At 38.3% G+C, this 19,918-nt stretch overlaps 1 protein-coding gene across 8 annotated transcripts in view; it reads left to right on the forward strand.

Moving 5' to 3' along the window:
* LOC131041478 (protein PLASTID TRANSCRIPTIONALLY ACTIVE 12, chloroplastic) overlaps nt 1-19,114 on the forward strand; it is a 123,380-nt gene extending 104,266 nt beyond the window's left edge. For all 8 annotated transcript variants that reach the window (XM_057974591.2, XM_057974587.2, XM_057974588.2 and 5 more), the window contains 5 exons: nt 12,031-12,152; nt 15,998-16,069; nt 16,305-16,358; nt 16,569-16,652; nt 18,742-19,114. In XM_057974591.2, coding sequence (XP_057830574.1) covers nt 12,031-12,152; nt 15,998-16,069; nt 16,305-16,358; nt 16,569-16,652; nt 18,742-18,801 — 392 coding nt within the window. In that variant the 3' untranslated portion in view covers nt 18,802-19,114. The remainder of the gene's footprint in view (nt 1-12,030; nt 12,153-15,997; nt 16,070-16,304; nt 16,359-16,568; nt 16,653-18,741) is intronic.
* The last annotated feature ends 804 nt before the right edge of the window (nt 19,115-19,918 follow it).

A 19,918-nucleotide genomic window follows, 5' to 3' on the forward strand; every position in this document is an offset into this window, starting at 1 on the left:
CTTTTCCGGGTCCTCTTCCGATCACTCCTCTGTGAGGTAGCCCTGCATATTCGAAACTCCTGATCAAGGCATATATGACGCATGAGCTCATGTGAAACGACTTGGTAGGCTTTAGTCTTCTTAACTGTACGTCTAGGCAATGGCTAATAATTCTAGCCCAATGAATCGTTCCTTTCCCTTGAACTATCACTTGGATGAAGTAGAACATCCACTTCTCAAAGTAGAAGGCTTGAGGAGCCCCTGTAACTCGATTGAGCAAAGTTATCAAATCTCTGTACTCCTCCTGGAAGTCGATCCTATGTGGTGTGTTGGGAATCTTGCTCAGGCGGGGACGACTTTTGAGCAACCAATTCTTATTGATGATACTCAAGCAAGTGTCGGGATCATCTTCATATATTGACCTGGCTCCTTCTAGGCTTTTGTAAATCATATCTTTATGCTCTGGAAGATGGAGAGCTTAACTTATAGCCTCCTCTGAAAGGTAAGCCAAAGTGTTCCCTTCCTTGGATACGATTGATCTTGATTGTGAGTCATAATGGTGGGCACACTCGATCATCAGCGCATGACATTGGACTGCTGGAGGGAAACCGGCCGCCTCGATGATGCCACTTTCAATTATTCTCTTTGCGACAGGTGATGACTCGCCAATGTAGGGGACCTCTCAAAACTTCTTCACACTGAAGTTTCCCAAGTTGGTATCTCCAATATTGCTCCATTTAGACACGATCCTGGTCTCCAATTCTTCGTTCTTCTGATCTTCCTTCATGAGAGCTGGACGACTAGTAGATGCTCTTGCCTTTGGAGTCGCCATCTTGACACCTACACAACATTTCATAATGAGTAATATATCTCGAAGCGTAGAAATATAGAGTAGAAAGGAAGATTCAAGATTTTAATTAGGAAACTTCATGATAAATCTTGAGTTATCATTTCCTAATTAACTACATCAAACTTAGAATTTTCAAAACAAAGCACAAAATTCAAATCTTCAACGTTGGGACTAGGATAATCTCGCCATACCTCCACTTGAGTACTAATTCTAAGAAATGATGCAAAAATAGGAGAATTCGCTAGGCAAAATGTAGATCAAAGTTCTCCCTTGAGCAAAATGCGCCTCCTTTAGTCTTCACAAGAATCAACTCCACCACCTTCTAGCCTCCAATACTTGAGATAAATTCGCTCCAAATAGACCAGATTTCGCACCTTCTTGCTCTCCAAATTCGCACTTGAAACAATGAGTGAATGATTTGAATGATGAAAAAAAACATCTCCAATATATAGAGCGCTCACCACCTTGCTCCCCCTAGGCCGACTTGTCAAAATAGGCCTAAAAAATAAATAAATTTGCAAAAAGGAGAGGCCGACTTGATAAAATGAATAAAAATAAGCCCTCAAGCGCTCCATTTTTAATTTTAATTTCACAAAAATTAATTTTAAATGCCTTTATAATAAAAATTCGATTTTTTGAGGCTCAAAATTAATTTATTAAATGCCAATGCGTTTTTTATCAAATGCCAATTTAATTTAATTTTTTCAAATATTTCGAAGTTAGCAATTTTGGCATTAAATGCAATTTGGAAGATGTTAACGCTCAAATATGGTAAAAAAATGAAGAATGCCACTAACTTCGCCCTGGACCCTTGGAGAGGGACAGGAGCGAACTTTCAATTTAGGCCTTGCATTCCTTATTTTCCTTGTTCAAGACTTCATCTAGGCATTTAAAATGGCATTTTAATTGGAGTTTTGAGTTTAATTCACTTGATCTCTAGGAGGAAAGTGCCTTTAGGACCTTTTTTGCCCTGGACCCTTGGAGAGGGACAGGAGCAATTTTTCACTTTCGGTCTTAATCCTTCACCCTTTATTTGTCAATTCTCGTTGTGGGGTAAGCAATGATCTCTTTCATCTATTCCATACACGCTTAATTCGTTTTCGCAAGGCAAAATAGGTGTTTCAAAGATTTTCGCCCTGGGCCTCCAGTGAAGGACAGGAGCGACTTTTGTATTTTAGCTTAGGATTATCAAGTTTCGAAGTCAAATCTTCGTTCACCATGCTTTAGAAGACTTTTTCCATCCTTGCACAACCTTGCCTTAGCGTAATCTTAGAGGGAAGTTATTGGTTTCGTAAAAATCGCCATGGTCCTTCAGTAAGGGATAGGAGCGCTTTTGAGTCCTTTGTACAAATTCTTGATCACTTCAACTTCAAATTACCCTTAAGGCGTAGAACATCATCCTCCACTCCCCTTTGAGTGTTGGAAACAAAAGGTTATCTCGAAATGCAAGGTAAATGGGCACATTTGGAAATTTCGCCCTGGACCCTTGGTGAGGGACAGGAGCGATTTTCCTTATTGTCATCAAAATTTGTAATCCTTGCCTCTCAATTCCACCTCAAGGCATTTCAAACATCATTTCAAACTTGCGCCTTGGCTTAGATTTGTCCAAGCTTGGAGAGAAGGGCTGGATATTAGGTTTTTCGCCTTGAACCCTGTTGACGTGTATTTTGTACACCATCATACACAGAATAAAATACCTTAAGGCATCTTATCCTCTCTTGAAAAATGTCTCTAACTGCTGAAGATTCGCATGAAGGATCAGTTAGGATGACTCCAATGTTCTGGTTAGTAGGGTCTCTACGTGTGGATAAGCACCAGTTGGTATGATGTGATTTGCTGTGTCCTCAAGGGGATCTTACACTCCGAATTTCCGAAATCTTACTAAACTAAGAAGCTTTCAAAAAATAACAAAAGGATAGGGTTTGCAAGAGATCTAATCTAGTCTAACCCTAAAAATGACTTCGTGTGAACAAGACTTGGCAAGATTCAACCAACTTCAACTTCGCCATAAGATAACAACTCAATTGAAATTGATGCGATCTTCTAAGGTAACAAAATGATTTTCAACGCATCAAAGATCAAAGACACTACCACGAAGGTACATATCTAAGATACAATAATGATTGAAGATTAAGTGATTCAAATATATCCAGTCGACCACGCAAGGCATTCCTACAATCAGCAAGAAGCTAGTGGTATGGAAAATGAATCCTACCAAAGATCAAGTCTCACACTATGTCTTTCAAATTAACACACTACTTTGATTGAGCATGATTCAAGTAAATTGAACAACCATGAAGATAACCAAGAAAGTTGCAACAAAACACCATAACTTCAATATTTCATTGATTTCAAAAGTTATCATGTACAACAATTGCTTGAATTCCTTTCCTCAAACTCAATCTTACTACAAAAGTAAAATTTGCTTCTAATTCTAATCTCTCTAATACAACAAACTCTCTGATATCTAACTATTACCTTGACTATTACAAATGAAATGAAAAATGAGGGTATAAATAGCATCCTCAATTACAATGAAAGGTCCAGATTGAAAGTAGATCAACGGTCAAGATCATGACACCTAAACCCTAATTAGGGTTTGTGACAAATGGCTTCCTTTTTACTGAACAATATTAAATGCATAGCCAAATATTAAATTTGGCACAAAAACCTAGGAGACATAAACCAATGACAAATAAGATGCCATGTCATCTATAACAACCTTTCATCTAGAATCTTATTCCCTTTCCAATTCTCTTTTTTAGCATATGCAATGAATCTTGACACGATTCCTTCGATTTCTGCAATTGGAATCTCGGGAAGATTCTTCATACTCTCTTCCAAGTGGATGACTTGATCGAATGCATCTAGAAGAGCTGCGTCCCATGAAGGTTCAAGTTCCTTTGTTCTTTCAATCAGGAGCATGGTGGCAAACATCTGATCATACTGCTCGTCTGTAACATTAGCGTCCTTGCAAAAGATGGCCTTGATTCTATCCTCTAATTCTTGCATATCCACATCTGTCTCGACCTCGATCCTTCTGCCAAGAATGGTACGAAGTACCTCGAATACTCTATCCTGGATCGGATTGATCACCTCCTCAACTTGGCTACATCTAGTACTGATGTCCTCGAAGAGAACACTCTTCATATGGAGTAAGGTTGACCATTGAAGCAAACTGTGAGGTCCTCCATCCATGATCTTCTCTTGTGCTAAGACCTTCCTTGATGTATGTCTAATTACTTTCAATACAGGAATGATAACATCTTTGGTATGAGCAAATGCGGCTACTGTTATCATCAAGTTGTGGATTATCTCAAGAACCTGGATAGCCTGATGAATAATCTTCATCATCCTTGTTACAAACTCTACGGCCACTGTATGAGATTTATCCATCCAATTACTTGTACGCTGGACCATATTCCTGAATCTTTCTGCCTCATTAATTGATTGAAGGGGAAGTGCCTATACTGGTGATCTAGCTGGATCCTGACGTCCCAAAGGCTCATTGATATGATTGAAATACGTCCTCCATGCACCGACCTCTCTCTCAAGCTTTCTATTCTTCTCCATTTCTTCTCTAAGCTTGTCTTTCAATGCCTCAAATGAGTCGGTGGCATCATCCAATGTCTGCTCTGCTGTGGATGGACCTAGTTCAAATGTCTGTATATCATATTCCTCTGCTAGGATCTCACCTTCATATTTGTCTACTGCCGGTGTAGCTATCTGCAGTTTTCTGGATCCAGTCTCATCTCGAATCATCTTGGACATCTTGGTAGCCTTCCTCTTTTCTGTTACTTCGTGAGAACGTCCAACAAGGCTCTCTAAATCAATTGCATTGTCCTCGTCCTCTACTACGATCACCTTGGTTAATCTTTCCTTCAACCAATCTGGGATAGCTGATCTGGTCTCTTGAACTTGTATTTCTTTATGTACTACTTCTTCTTCTCTGGGAGGAGATGTCGCTTCGTTGTCTTCATCTAACTCATAATCTTGGAGAGACCCATCTGGTGAACCTTGCTGCGCCTGTCCTTCTTCCTGCCTATCGTTCTGTACCATCGACTCCATGGATTCTTCCACTTGAAGTGTCCTCTTCTCTGGTCTAGAAGAAGTACCGGATGATCGATCTCTGTTAGCCCCTTGCTTCTTCTTGGAAGATTCTTTCTTTTCTGATCTTTCTTTCCTCTTAGAACCTCTTGGATGGAGATTGCCCTCACTGGCACATCGAAGGTTACCTTCACCTGAATTTCTAGGATTAGGATTGCCTTCACTCACACTAGCTCCACCTTCGGCTGGTTTCTCTTCCAAAGTGAAAGTCATAGTTATGCCTTGCTCTCTCAACTTCTGATGCTGTACGTCAACCCATCTGCGAGTACAAGACAAGACTGGTGCCATTAAAGTATCTAGATCCATGACCTCGGGCTCATTCCAATCCAACCTTATTGTTTTGCTTTCTCGATCATAGGATGACTGGATATGTCTGCCACTGTCCTGAGCTTGGTCGGTCACTCTGTAAATCCTGCATTTCCTGATGAAATCCAAAGGCAATCTAGAATGCATTTTTCGTTTCACTTCAAGATCATCTAAGAGATTCATCATAAAATCTTCAATTTGGTACTCATGTCTAAACTTCCTGCCGACTGTCTCCTCTAAATGTCCATGTGGATCAAAGCTTTCTCTCAAAGCAAAAGATGAAAAAGAAAACAAGGCTAACTCCTTCTCTGTGTCATCCATAGCTAAAGCATTAGGACATACCTCAACTGAATTGCCCAAAATGATAGGTACTGGAACTCCATTCCCATGTCTGTGTCTGAATGCCTTCGCATATGCTGCTAACTGTCTTGTTACTTCAAGTAACACAATTCTGTCTGTCGGATATCTCGGCAACATGTATGGAGGTAAAGGACATCCATGCACTCTAATATAAGTGAACTTCGGAAACTGAATAAACCAAGCACCGTACCTCTTCACTAGTTCCTGTGCATCCTGAGATAATCTGTTGTGAATCCCGCCTTGCAATGTCCTTGTGATGTTCATTGTGAAGGTATCATTAACTAACTTGTAGTTACTTCCTGGCGGATGATGCAAGTAGGCATAGGAATCACAAGCTCTGACCTCGCCGGGTCCTCTTCCAATCACTCCTTTGTGAGGTAGTCCTACGTACTCAACACTCCTAATTAAGGCATAGATGACGTATGAACTCATGTGGAAGGACTTGGTAGCCTTGAGTCTCCTCAACTGTACGTCCAAGCAATGGCTAATCATCCTAGCCCAATGTATGGTACCTTTCCCTTGAACGATCACTTGGATGAAGTAGAACATCCACTTCTCGAAATAGAAGGCGTGAGGGGCTCCTGTAACTCGGTTGAGCATTGTAATCAAATCTCTGTACTCCTCCTGGAAATCAATCCTGTGCGGTGTGTTCGGGATCTTGCTTAGACGGGGACGGCTCTTGAGTAACCAGTTCTTGTTGATAATGCTTAGACAAGCATCTGGATCATCTTCGTACATTGACCTGGCTCCTTCTATGCTCTTGTATATCATGTCCCTGTGCTCTGGAAGATGGAAAGCTTCACTTATAGCTTCCTCCGAAAGGTACGCCAAAGTGTTTCCCTCATTGGACACGATCGTTCTGGACTGTGGATCATAATGACGAGCACACTCGATCATCAACTCATGGCACTGAACAGCTGGAGGAAAGCCGGCCGCTTTAATGATGCCACTCTCGATTATTCTCCGGGCGACAGGTGATGGCTTGCCAATGTAAGGGACCTCTCGAAACTTCTTTGTGCTGAAGTTGCCCAAGTTGGTATCTCCAATGTTGCTCCACTTCGACACGATCTTCGTCTCCACTTCTTTGGTCTTTTGATCTTCTTTCATGAGAGCTGAACGATTGGTGGATGCTCCCGCCTTCGGGGTCGCCATACCTACACAACATTTCATAATGAGAAACTAGATCTTGCAATAAATAACATAGATTAGAGAGAATTTTTAGGAAACATCATGATAAGTCTTAGAGTTATCATTTCCTAAAAATGATCAAGGTAGGAATTCAAAATTCAAAATTTCAAAATTTAAGCTATGACGATCAACGTACAAAATTTAAAACAATAAAACCAATATCGCCATACCTCACTAGAGAGCTAACACTAGAATACAAAATGAAGAAAATTCGCCTAGGCAAAATTGATGTTAGATGGTCTTCAACGTGATCTCTTCTTCAAAATAGCAACTTTGCCACCTTTGGTATGTCCTTGATGTGATCTCCAATATCTTTGACAAGTTCGCACAATATGAAACTTTAGATTCGCACCACCTTGGATAATCTTGGCGCCACCTTGCTTGAACTAAAATTCGCTCCTTTAACACACAATTCGCACTTTCTTTTGTCTTCCTCAAATCGCATGTGAAATGAAAAAATGGTAATGTGAAAATGACGATTCTCACCTCTCCTTTATAAGTGCTCACACCACAATCACTCTAGGCCGACTTTCATAAAAATAAGCAATTAAAACGATTTTTTAAATAAATAACAAAGCCGACCTCACAATCCTAGCGCTCCATTTAATTTTTTAATTGATTAATAATTAATTATTAAATGCCATCGTTTATTATTTAATAAATTCGATTTTTTTTACAAGGCAAAAAACAATTAATTAATGAATACCATGCGCTATTTAAATGCTTTTAATTAAATATTGATTCTCCTAGCATTTAAATAAATTCAAAAATGTGTTTGAGCGCCAAAATTTAAAAATGAAAAATGCAAACCTTATCGCCCTGGTCCCTGACTGAGGGACAGGAGCGATCCATCAACTTTGTCTCGATCCTTGCACTTTTGACGTTCAAAGTCTTCATCTCTACGTTGAAGTTGGCATTTTCGTTGGGTTCTTCGAGCTTAATTGACTTGCTTGTGCGAATGAATGCATCTCATGACCATTATCGCCCTGGTCCCTTGGAGAGGGACAGGAGCGATCCCTATTCTTTTACGTGAGATTCTTCGTTCTTGATTTTGATTCCTTGTTCATTACCTTTCAAACGACGTCTCAAACCCTTTGCAACTTTGTTTTGCCATGATCTTCGAAGGATAACGAGTGCTTTAGCAAATATCGCCCTGGTCCCTTGGAGAGGGACAGGAGCGATCCTAGTGTTTTCTCATTGACCTTTGTAACTTCGAACTTCCATCTTCATTGTGAGGGACAAACAATGCTATTCTTTCATTCCATTCTCGTTTCACTTGAATTCTACAAGACACTTTGATGTTTAGAGGAATATCGCCCTGGTCCCTTGGAGAGGGACAGGAGCGATCTTGAAGCTCTAGCTAAAATTTGCCATCTTTCAGCCTTTATTCTTCGTTCATTGCCTTCCAAATAGTGTCCTTGATCTTGTACGACCCTGCCTTGTCTTGATTTTAAAGGAACATGAGTGTTTTAATGAAAATCGCTTTGGTCCTTGTCCAAAGGACAGGAGCGATATAAGTTCCTTGGCTTAATTGATAGCATTTTGACGTTTGGAACCTTTGTAAATCATCTTCAAAAGACACCTTAGACCTTTTACCAATTCGCATGATCTTGACTTAACGTGATTTTTGAAGGAATTAGCAACTATAGTAGATATCGCTCTGGTCCCTTCCTGAGGGACAGGAGCGAACTTCAAGTTTTTGGGTTTGTCCTTGCTTCAACCAACTTGCAATTACTTTCAACGCGTAAAATGAAGTCCCTTTGAACCCCTTGGATACTTGATGCTTGATAATCCATCAAAATTTAGAGCTTTATAAAAACTTCGCTCTGGTCCCTTCCTGAGGGACAGGAGCGAACTAGGGTATTTTAGTGCAAATCCTTCAATTTGGTGACCTTCGTAACTTTGTGTTTGATTGAGATGCCTCGAAACACCCTTGCCACCTTGTTCTTCGTCTTGGAGTGTCTTGAATTTGGAGGAACGGCAATATAATCATTATATCACCCTGGTCCCTGGTTGAGGGACAGGAGCGATCTTGGTCCTGTAGGCTTCATTTCACTTTGTTAACCTCAAAATTTATCTTCAACGGTCTTGTCATGCTCTGTTTCACTTATCCATGCCTTGGAAATCTTTCAAACTTGGCAAGAAAATCATCTAAGACAAAAATCGCTCTGGTCCCTGACTGAGGGACAGGAGCGAACTTGGTCATTTAGGTTCCTTGTTGACGTTTTATAATCTTCAATTTATCTTCAATGGGTTCAACTCATCGTCTTTGCTTGCCTCCAACCTAAAACTTGCTTGATCTTTGCCCAGTATATGCCTTATGAAGGATTTCGCTCTGGTCCCTGGGAGAGGGACGGGAGCTACAAAGAACTTCGCCCTGGTCCCTGACCGAGGGACAGGAGCGATTTTGGCATTCTGGACCATTCTCCTTCACGACGGCACTTCAAGTTATATTCATTTGATAAAATGCATCTCTTTGGACCTCTTCAAATCATCAAGTCGTTAAAATCCTGCAAGGACAAAGTAATATTTAATTTTGAGCTCCGGTCCTTCACTGAGGGACAGGAGCGATTTTGCTCCCTGGGGCATTTCCGTGTTCGTGAAATTCTTCAATTTATATTCAACGGAAAGATCACGCCTTTCTCTATCACTTCCAATTCGCAATTCATCTTGATCCTGCAGAGACAGTAAGATATTTGAAAACGAGCTCCGGTCCTTCATTGAGGGACAGGAGCGATTTTGCTCCTACAGGCCAAAATATCATGATTTCGCACATTTAATCACTTCACAAGGCAAAAACAAATCATTCCCAATGCCCAGGATCAAAAATCAAAAAACTCAAAATTTAGTCAAAATATTCAACTGGACAAAAATTCACCTTTCATCATCAACACTTAGACAAATTTAGACTTTGCACTCAAAATTTCCAATTGAAAATAGACCATTCTGGTGAATTTATTTCATTCAAAATTGCATCCTACAAAAAGGAAGCTCAAAAAGCTCTCAAAACTGACTGGATTATGGCCTGAAAAGACGGTAATTAAAACCCTAAGGCCTGACCCTAAATCCAGACAACTAACAAACTAACAAAACCCTAAAAAACGAAAGCGAAAAACGAGCGAAAAACAAGCAAAAAGAGGGGGTCCCCATTTTAAATGGGGCGATGTGTGAAATGGTCACAACAGTCCCTCAGAGAGGGATAGGAGCGATTTTGCAAATTCAAGTTTTATCCGTCCTTTGTTAGCCCTCCAAATTATCTTTAACGGGCTAAACACACCTCCTTCCATTCATTTCAATCACAAAACTTGCCTTGTCCTTGCAAGAAAATTGCACTTTTTAGAAAATCGCTCTAGACCTTCAGCAAGGGACAGGAGCGCCTTTTGTCATTTGGGTTGATTTCCTCCTTTGCTGACTACTCAAATTATATTCAATGGACAAAACATGCTTTCCTTGATCTCTTCCAATCATAAAATCACTTTGATCTTGCAAGAACAGTGCAAATTTGAAAATCAAGCTCCGGACCTTCAGTGAGGGACAGGAGCGAACTTTTCCTTCTAGGCCAAAATGCTTCATCTTTCATCATGAAATGTCTTTGCTAGGGAAGATTTCATCTTGTTACACGCCATGAATAAGAGTTCCAGTCCAAAGAAGGTCTAAAAATGTGTGTATAAAGAATTTCGCCCTGGACCTTCAGTGAAGGATAGGAGCGAAATTACCCTTCTAGGCAAAATTCCATCATTTCATTGTCTTTAATCAAGTCTGGATGCTCTATCACGTTCATTTTGTCCTCTACCATGCCTTTGGTATCTCAATTGGACCACACAAGGTCAGGAATGACTCCACTAAGTCTTTTCACCCTAGACCCTTGGTGAGGGACAGGAGTGATTTTGATGATTCAAACAAAATCCTTCATCATCTCGAGCTAAAACTCCTTCAGGCGGGTGGAGAAAGTCACTTGTTTTCCAATCATATCCAACACTTGGTCCTTTTTCACTGCCAGATGAGGGAATTCAAAATTTCGCCCTGGACCCTTGGAGAGGGATAGGAGCGATTTTATCCTTTCTGGCTAATCCATCCAAAATTTAAGTCTCCAATCACTTCACAAGGCAGAGTTAGGTCATTTTCAAGGCCAGGAACCAGTTAGCAAGCCTATCAAAAACAAGGAATTGCACTTAGAATGAATTTCGCCCTGGGCCTCCAGTGAAGGACAGGAGCGATTTCTCTGTTTCAGGCATCATCTTACCTCCAAAATTTGATCAAAATTTACCTAGGCAAGAACACACAATTTCACCTTCAAAATGCTAACACTTAGACAAAATTTGGATTTTACCCCAAAAACCCTGAATCTAGACTTAACCTGAGACCTATCTGACTCTCCTAACAGGCACACCTTTTTCAACAATCTCAATCCTCGGGAGGACACTTAACAACTTTCAAAATTTGACTGGACTCAGCTTGACTAACATAAGAAGAAACCCCTAAGGTTTAGCCCCAGCCCAGACAAACAACTCACTTACTCAAAACCCTAAAGTAGAGAGAAGAACAAGCAAAACAAAAGCAAAAAAAGAGGGGGTCCCCATTCTAATGGGGCAATGTGTGAAATGGTCACAACAAGTTCCTAGTTTCATTTTTATTCAGGTGGAGGAAAAGAAGAGAAAATTTGGTTTTTTGGGCTGATTGTCACTCTTATGAAATCAGATTACTGCCAACTTATGATTCTGACTCTCATAAGGTTGCAGAATTAAATTTTCTCTTTTAAAATAATTGCAATATACTTAGGTTCAATCAATTTAAAGAAAAAAAATACGTTTGCTTGACGAAGCGATGAATCAAGCATTTTTCCTGAGCTCTTCAGGAACTTTGTCAAGATTATTTCTGGAAAATCAACCTGCAGAGAGAAATATCTACTTATCCAAGTGACCAAAAAGTATTTCACAATGAGTCTAGCTTAGGAAAAGAATTGTACATGGACAGAGAAAACTTCACTCATTCAAATTACGAAACATCAGTTCTCATAAACATATGAGTGGACTCTAAGGAAAGTTGTATATGTTCTTTGCTCATCTGACAGCAGTGAATACTATAATGAGATGTCAATATCTTTAAGGATCTTAATGCTCTTATTAATTTCAAGTCATTCTATATTGTTCAACAATTACCAAGTGGTAGTTTTTCTTCTGCAAACCACTATTTAATTGTACTGGGTATTACTTAATGTCGTGTATATTATTGTTATGCAGTATTTGGAGGAGATCCAGCATATCCAACTATAAATTATGAACAGGCTCCGGATCATACTGTTGATTATCGAGGACCTAATTTCCATGAGCCAGTACGAGAGCCACTGGATCGTATAAGACAGGTTGAACCTTAACACTTGATTTCACTGAAGAAAACTACTTTTTTAACCAAACAAGTAATATGTTAGAATATTGTTGCAGGGACAACCTGTATAAATTATAAACGTTTCCTTCCTAGAGATAATTTGGCATAAATAGTAATGATTCTATTGTTAGTAGGCCCAATCCTCTAATACATAGAGGGGCAGTATGATCCCTGGTATGATCCTTGAATATTATCAAACAGTAGCTTCTGTTTGCCAATTATTTTAGCCTCCTAAAAGATATGTTAGAACACTAACTGGTTTTCTTATACCACATCTTATGCAATTTTTAGTTCATTATTCACACAATCAGACTGATCATATCTATCTATTTGTCTTGTAATTAAAAAATATAAAAAAATCGATCAGACACTCTTGTAATTTCACTTTTATTTTAAGATTGATATGTGAATCCATCACGATAAGATACATTAAATTTTAAATAAACAATGTTTTCTTTTTAAATATTTAAATGCATAATAAATATAAATGCTTTATTTTTAAAATAAAAACAATACCTTGTTAAATATAATTTAAATATTTGAACATTTAAAATTTTAGATAATAATAATAATTTGAAATCAAAATTATATATTTTTAAATTGATTTAAATTTTTGAACATATTAAATTTTATATAATAATAATAATTTAAAATCAAAATACTAAATCTAAATTTATAAATGTTACTATAAAAAATAATCTTATAAATAGATAAAACAATAAAATAGCTGCTCGATCCATTGTAGACTCTCAAGTTTGCCCTTCAGTAGCTCTCGCCACCATCCTATGCCGACTGAGGAAGATAGAAATCTTAAAATGTTATAAAAAAACCCTAAAAAGTATGCTGATGGAGTTGCAAATGCCTAGATGAACCAGAGTCATACCCGCAAGCGGATCGGCATCTAACCTGCACTCGTATCGAAGCCATAGGGTATGGCGGGTAATCTTGCCAAACCCGTTAATGTAGTTCTATATAGTTTAATTTTGTTAAATTATATGCTAATTTGACCTCTTTTACCTTATCTTGAATGTTTGTTTGGTTTAAATAGCTAGATTATTCGCACACATTTTTTGGCACGCTTGGTAGGACCCATGTCACAGGTCAACTAATCAAAATTTGGTCATCTTTAGCGTTTTCACGTTTGCAGATTTTGGAAAGGTGAGTCCACTACTATTAGGGTGAATACAATCTCCAAATAGGCAAATCCGCATCTATAGAGGCGAAACTATGGATTACTGAAGTCTTGCAGAACTTGATTGAATGTGCTCTGCAAAGGGGCAAACCTGAATGTAGTTGGGTGAATCTACAACTAATCGATTGAATCTGCTGTAGAACTTGCCTACATGCTTCAGCATGTTAGAAATGTCTAGTGTCTCCCCTCATGATTTGTGACAGGGTTTAACAACATCTAGTGAGATCCTTATTTTGGATGGTTGTGGTTTCTTGAACAGGGGCGCCTTTTGGGAAAAATGACCAGCTCATTGAGATTGGGATCACAATTTCAAATACCCTTGGGTAATGCTAAGGGGGAGATTGTTGAATTGTGTCTATGTCTCCCCTTGGGACTTGTGACATGGTTTAACAACCTCTTGTGAGATCCTCAAGTAGGATGATACGATTGAATAGGTGTGCGTTTTGGGAAAAATGGCCAGCTGAACCTTGTAGGGCAAACCTGCAATTTCTCAGGCAAATTTGCATCTAATTGATTGAATCTGGTATAGAAATGTGAATACATGAAAACTCGGCCAAATTCGACGTTGATTAGGTGAAAGTGCTAAGTGACGACTTGTAGATAAGTCTGGGTGAATTCACATTGAGGTGAATCCGCTACCATAGAGGTGAATCTGCTCTGTGCTTGGGCGAAAGTGTTTATTTAGAGGTTAGACAAATCTGTTTGTAGATAGGTCAATATGCTTTACTTTGAGGCAAATTTGCTCTGTAAATTAGTGACTGCATAAGGTATAATAACTCCATCTCAATTCAAAATTTTTGCAATTTTTCTTCATCTTTTCACTTATCATTTTTTTTCCCCTTCGATGGCGTCACTCTTGGACCCCTTACATGGGGGGTCATAGATTTTCAGCCACACCTCGCCCCCTCACCCCTTTAGGGTGGGTGTTCTGACCCCTCCAAGCAAACAATTGTCTTTGATTTATTTGGCATCTAATACATTTATTGCGTCTCTTGTAATCACTTGTCTAATATAAAATTTTGATCTGCTAACATAGCTTCTTGCAACAATGCAGTCAAAGATCATCTTTTTACCACTAATCTAGGCACACGAAAATTTGTTAAGGGGCCAATTAACATTTTTGCTGTTTCTGGGGTCCTTTGTTGACGTATGCTGTAACGACCCTGAATCCTAAACTGTTAGGAAATATACACTTTTACTTTTACAGGAGATAAATTTCATTATGGCAGTAAAAGCACAACCTTTTTTTTTAATTTTTAAAACAGAGATATATTTTCAAATAAAATTCTTTAACATTTCTGTCTGAATACATTATGAAAGGCAATCTTTTCTTTTTCCTTTGCATTGAAAATCATGATACAAAACATGACATAAGTAAAAATTTACCAGATTTACCCATCTTGCAAGCCTTGGCTAGTCAATTGCAGGAGGGAGAGCATCATCTGGGTGCTACTCCAACCACAGACCAATGGTGTCCCGCACAACTTCCTAGTGGAAATGGCCCTACCCTTCACGTGGAGTATAGACAAGGGGACCTATGTGATGCCATCTGAGTACTGGTGTTGTGTGCCACATATCTCATTCCGACCATACTACTTTAGACTATCTTCTAACAAAGTATGACCAATTTGGAAGATCTATGTTCTGGTGACACCTGTGAACTGACAAGGATGAAAACTCTAGTTTTCAGTGAGTCTTTCAGGAATTGACAATGGGCTTTATCAATAATTCTTTCAAAACTTCAGTTTTGGGTGTGAAATTTTTATTGTTATTTTCTACTCTCAGTGATCGCATCTCAGTTTTTTGTTTTAGTTTTGAATTTCAGTTGAGTTATTTAATAATATTAGCATTGTGGGTGCTTAATAGCCATATTGGAGAGATTTTAGATTCTTCCAGGTCCGCTGCTGCTGGCTGTACCATTTCTTGCAGTGTGTTATAAGAGCTAGTTTTGAGGTTGAATATTTTCCTTAAGTTCTTGTGAATACCTATGCAGATTAGTCAGGTTTTTTGTGCAATTAATGTTTGAAGATATTACTTGGTAAATGAGTGCATACAAATTTCCCTTGAGGCCGTACATATTTGAATGTTATTATTCCCAGTTGTAGGCTGTACTAATTGGTTAAGGCACTATTGCAGATTACCGGACAATTTTTTTTATCCTCTATTCTTCTCAGTCAATATGAATGCAAAAGTAATATTGAGAGTCTGAAAAATAAGATAAAAAAGCTGCTCATTTTTCATCCTTGCCTGTACAAGTTGCTGCAGGCCACGTTTTTTTTATGTAGGGCCATTTTGGGCAGTTGGTGTTATATATTGCTATAGTTTTGAGATTGCTATGCATGGAAATCATTGTTAATTTGTTCTGATATCAAGCGCCCTAAGTTGTCCTTCATCATGTTCACTCATTTCAAGTAGCTGCTGATTCCAGGACTACACTGCAGCACACCCATATGTATATGTGTTTGTGTATACGTGTGTATGTTACATTTGTTCCATTAAATGCATTTGCCATTTGTAGGTTTCCTGAAATCAGAGAGAACTGCATGTAGTGGTGGTATTCAATTTATCTGTTTGTTTTGGTATATTTAAATCTCTTGGATTTTTGCTAACAGTTTCATTGTTATCACCAGAGAGGCAGACTTATATCACAAGATGTAGTTGATAAAATACGAGCCAAACAAAGGGAGGAACAAGAAGATGAGGTGAGCAATCTGGTTTGGTTGTTGACATGCGATCTACATTTGTAGCCGCAACAGCTTTGAATAATACTGTCATTAATTGAATGAAAACACACTGTTGATTTTAGAACATGTATTCCCATGTAAATTACTGGTCCATAATATTTGTTTTGTGAGTAGAAATGTGATGCAACTGTGCATGCCAATTTTATATGTATTATGTAGCATCTTAAGCACTGGCTGTTGTCATGTAATGCAGGATGATGAACTGGATGAAGCAATGTCTGTGGCTGTTGACATTGGTGAAAAGAACGTAATATTCTATATTTCTCTTTCATCAAGTTTCTCGAGAATCTTTCACATTAACCTTAATTTTGTGACTGACAAAAAATGTTTTTGGTTTGATAAAATATGGATTCCATGTCACTGACTAAATTATGGTGGGGATCCCTATAGTATCAGAAGTTGAACATTGAGTCTATCATAATCTTTTGCTTACCATGAAGGTTTGTGTATGTATCAGGATGAAGGCGAGGATGAGGTTGAAGAGGAAGAAGAGGATGACGTATCTGACTTGGAAATTGCAGACAGTCACCAGTCTTCTCTGGTGAGCCATAATATCTTATGGTTAATTTATGTACTCAATGTTTTTTCTTCTACAATTATTGGATTTTAGATTCAAAATGATATTAGAAAATAGTAGATTACCATTCAGAACCAGCCACATATGAATATACAATACAACTTGAGAGTCAACAAATTATGAAACAGAGGAATAACTACAAAGGAAATAATATAAGATTTATGAGTGGTGTAATTATGTGATGGATGGTAGAATCACTTTTCTCCATGCTAAAAGTCTTGGTGTTGAAAATAAGCCACACCCTGACCGACGATAGACTGGTCCAAGAGGGGCCAGTAGCTCAGTGGTAGAGCACTCCAGCAGCATATGGAAGGTCCTAGGTTCGAGTCCTAGCTGGTCCATGTCTCAACATGGTATCAGAGCCAGGTCCAGGCTAGGAGCCCCAAGCACACGAGAGGTGTGGCTTAGGGGGGGTGTTGGTGTTGAAAATAAGCCACACCCTAACCGACGATGGACTGGTCCAAGAGGGGCCAGTCGCTCAGTGGTAGAGCACTCCAGTAGCATATGGAAGGTCCTAGGTTTGAGTCCTAGCTGGTCCATGTCTCAACAAAAAGGAAAAATCTACAAATACAGGGATAATCTTTCCTATTCATGACAATCTGTGATATGATATTTACTCTCATAATCATAAGGATAAGGGTTTAAAAAAGAAACTAGAATTCAAGTTCTCTTGGGGTGAGGGGAATGTAAGTTGTGATTTCCAAATAATAGTCAATTAGTGAATTTAATTTTCATTCGACAAATTGTTTGCAGCAGTGTTCCGATCCATTCTATTACCTCATTGATATCCTCTTCTTATTTTCTGAGATCAAAGTTGGATACTGCTCTATAGAGAAAAATTAATAAAAACTGACACCTTTGTATGATATAAGTGGAAACAAATAAAGCTGTGAGATATAATGTTTTGGAGTAAAGCCAAGGAATAGATTGGCATTTTTGCTTTGTTGCCTATTTGGGTTGGATTTGAGGGTTGGGTTCAAAGGTTTATCATTTTTTTCCCATATATATATATATATACTCAACTAATAATTCAATGTCAATTGTCAAATGTTAAAGATGAAATCAAAATGGTTTATACCAGTGCAAATGCACATTTCAAATCAATATTAATCTTTATCAAGAGCGTCAATGTTGTCAGCTGGTTTGTTGGATCAAGCAGCACCATTGCCAGTCCCATTGGTTGCACCACGCAAATGATCCTGTGTGGCATCCTTATGCTTCTCATCCTGAATCATGAGTAAAGAATGTTGTTACTGTTTGGAAGGTGTTGTAAACCCTGGACATTGAAATATTATATTTTTTGAAATGTTGTCATCTATATCAAATTGGATGCAATGCACTGAGATTAGGCAATCATTCTCCTAGGGGAGGTTGTATGTTATATTGTAGAAGAGTTTAATGTGTGTAGCATGACGAGAATCCATGATAAATGTTTACTTCTATTAGTTGCGCATAATAGTGTACATCACTTGAGTATCTCGATAGAGGATTTTGTAAGCTCAACTATTCACCCAGCTTAACACCTACTTGTAGTGAATTAAATTTCTCAAAGCTGTTTATTGAGAGGTCCAATACTTGCTGGAGGAAAGCATGTGCTACCTAGATCTCTAGTTGAAGCATTGTTAATGAATGGGTAGAATACTTGACTGAAGTCCTAAATTTCTATTGGCTGTCTATAATCACGCACAGAACTGTTCATTCAAGCTCAACATTCTTGGACATGTAGCAATTCTTTAGGAGTCGTCAGAAAAGTTGCTACTGAATAATATTTTTGGTTGGAAATTCTATGTTGTCGATTAGTATTATTGTAAATGATTATGAGATGAAACTTTATGATGATTGGCATTTCTATTGTTTTATTAGCTTTACATTGTGAAGTGTGAACTTCATTATAGTAGGGATGAGAATGCTTCCTCTATGAACCTACATATCATTTACATATCAGATTTCTGTTAAATTTTCGCAGTGTATTAATTTATGGTCAAATATGCGATCAAAAGGTAATGATTTCGTTTTGTTCACTTACATGTATGTGTTTTTCATTTTTTTTCAGGAACCTGGATCAGAAGCAGAGAAGGATTCTGGCAGAGGCACTACTGAAAATTCAGAATAGTCAGTTCTTGGCACCTTTGAGGATCAACCTGAGCTAGATGTAGCTCAAATCAGGTTCCTTGTTTGACTGGTAGTACACTTCAATTTGATAGGCAAATTGTGTGCAGCGGGTTAAGGCCTTTTAGATTCTAATCGTTTAGTTATTTGGCCACCATGAAGTTGGGCATGATATTTTTAGTTGAGATATACTGCAGAAATGTGAATGTGGAATAACATCCAATTCTAAGCTTTCATTGTTTAGCGGTTGTCCCATTAATCCAATGTACATGTCAATATTCCAATGGAATATCTTTTTGTGTTGTGCTGATTCTTTACTTGTGAAGGATGATACTGTGAAAATGATTCTTTTTTTTTTTCCCATTTTTCCGAGTATGCATATGATCACTTCTCTTCGATACGAAACCGGCAACTCATAGGTAGCATTAGTTTTGGTAAGGACTTTTATCCTTGTCTATAGTGGAGGATAATGAACATTAGTTTGTGTAATTAGTTATAAGTAGTTGCATTGTAGATTTAGTTATATTCTTAAATATATACATACAGCAGTCAGAATGTAATGGAAAAACGAATATAATGGAGGAATGAATATAATGGAGTAATTATATAAGTTTGATATATTCTCTATTGTGCATTGTGTAGAATCAGTGTAGATATTTCACCACATTATTGTTTTATATTCCGTCAATTGGTATGAGAGTGCCATGAAGGCTGTGAGGGTCTGGATTGCTCCTGTGATTTTGTACTCCTGAGGAGTGGATGAATCTGTGACTGTGCTCATGAGGAGCCAATGAATATGTGGTGGACGCTGATTTACAGGTGCTCAAATTGGACACAAGGACATAAATCATGGGAAAATGTGTTTTCAAACACTAATTGCTGGTCATGAGAGGATAAGGACACGAGGAGAGGCTGCTGTGGTCAGCATTATGCACTGGAGTTGCTAGGATATAATCAGAATCAGTCATTGAAAGCAGACATTTTTCTGGTCGTATGGAAAATTGCACAGGCAGAAAGATAAAACAGTTATCTGCCACAATATTTTTTGGCCATTGGGGTTATGGAAGTCAGACAGACAACATTTGTAAGAGTGCAGGAGGAAGTTTCTTTTTGATACAAAC

This window comes from Cryptomeria japonica, chromosome 7 (genome assembly GCF_030272615.1).
Source record: "Cryptomeria japonica chromosome 7, Sugi_1.0, whole genome shotgun sequence".
NCBI classification, from domain to species: Eukaryota; Viridiplantae; Streptophyta; class Pinopsida; order Cupressales; family Cupressaceae; genus Cryptomeria; species Cryptomeria japonica.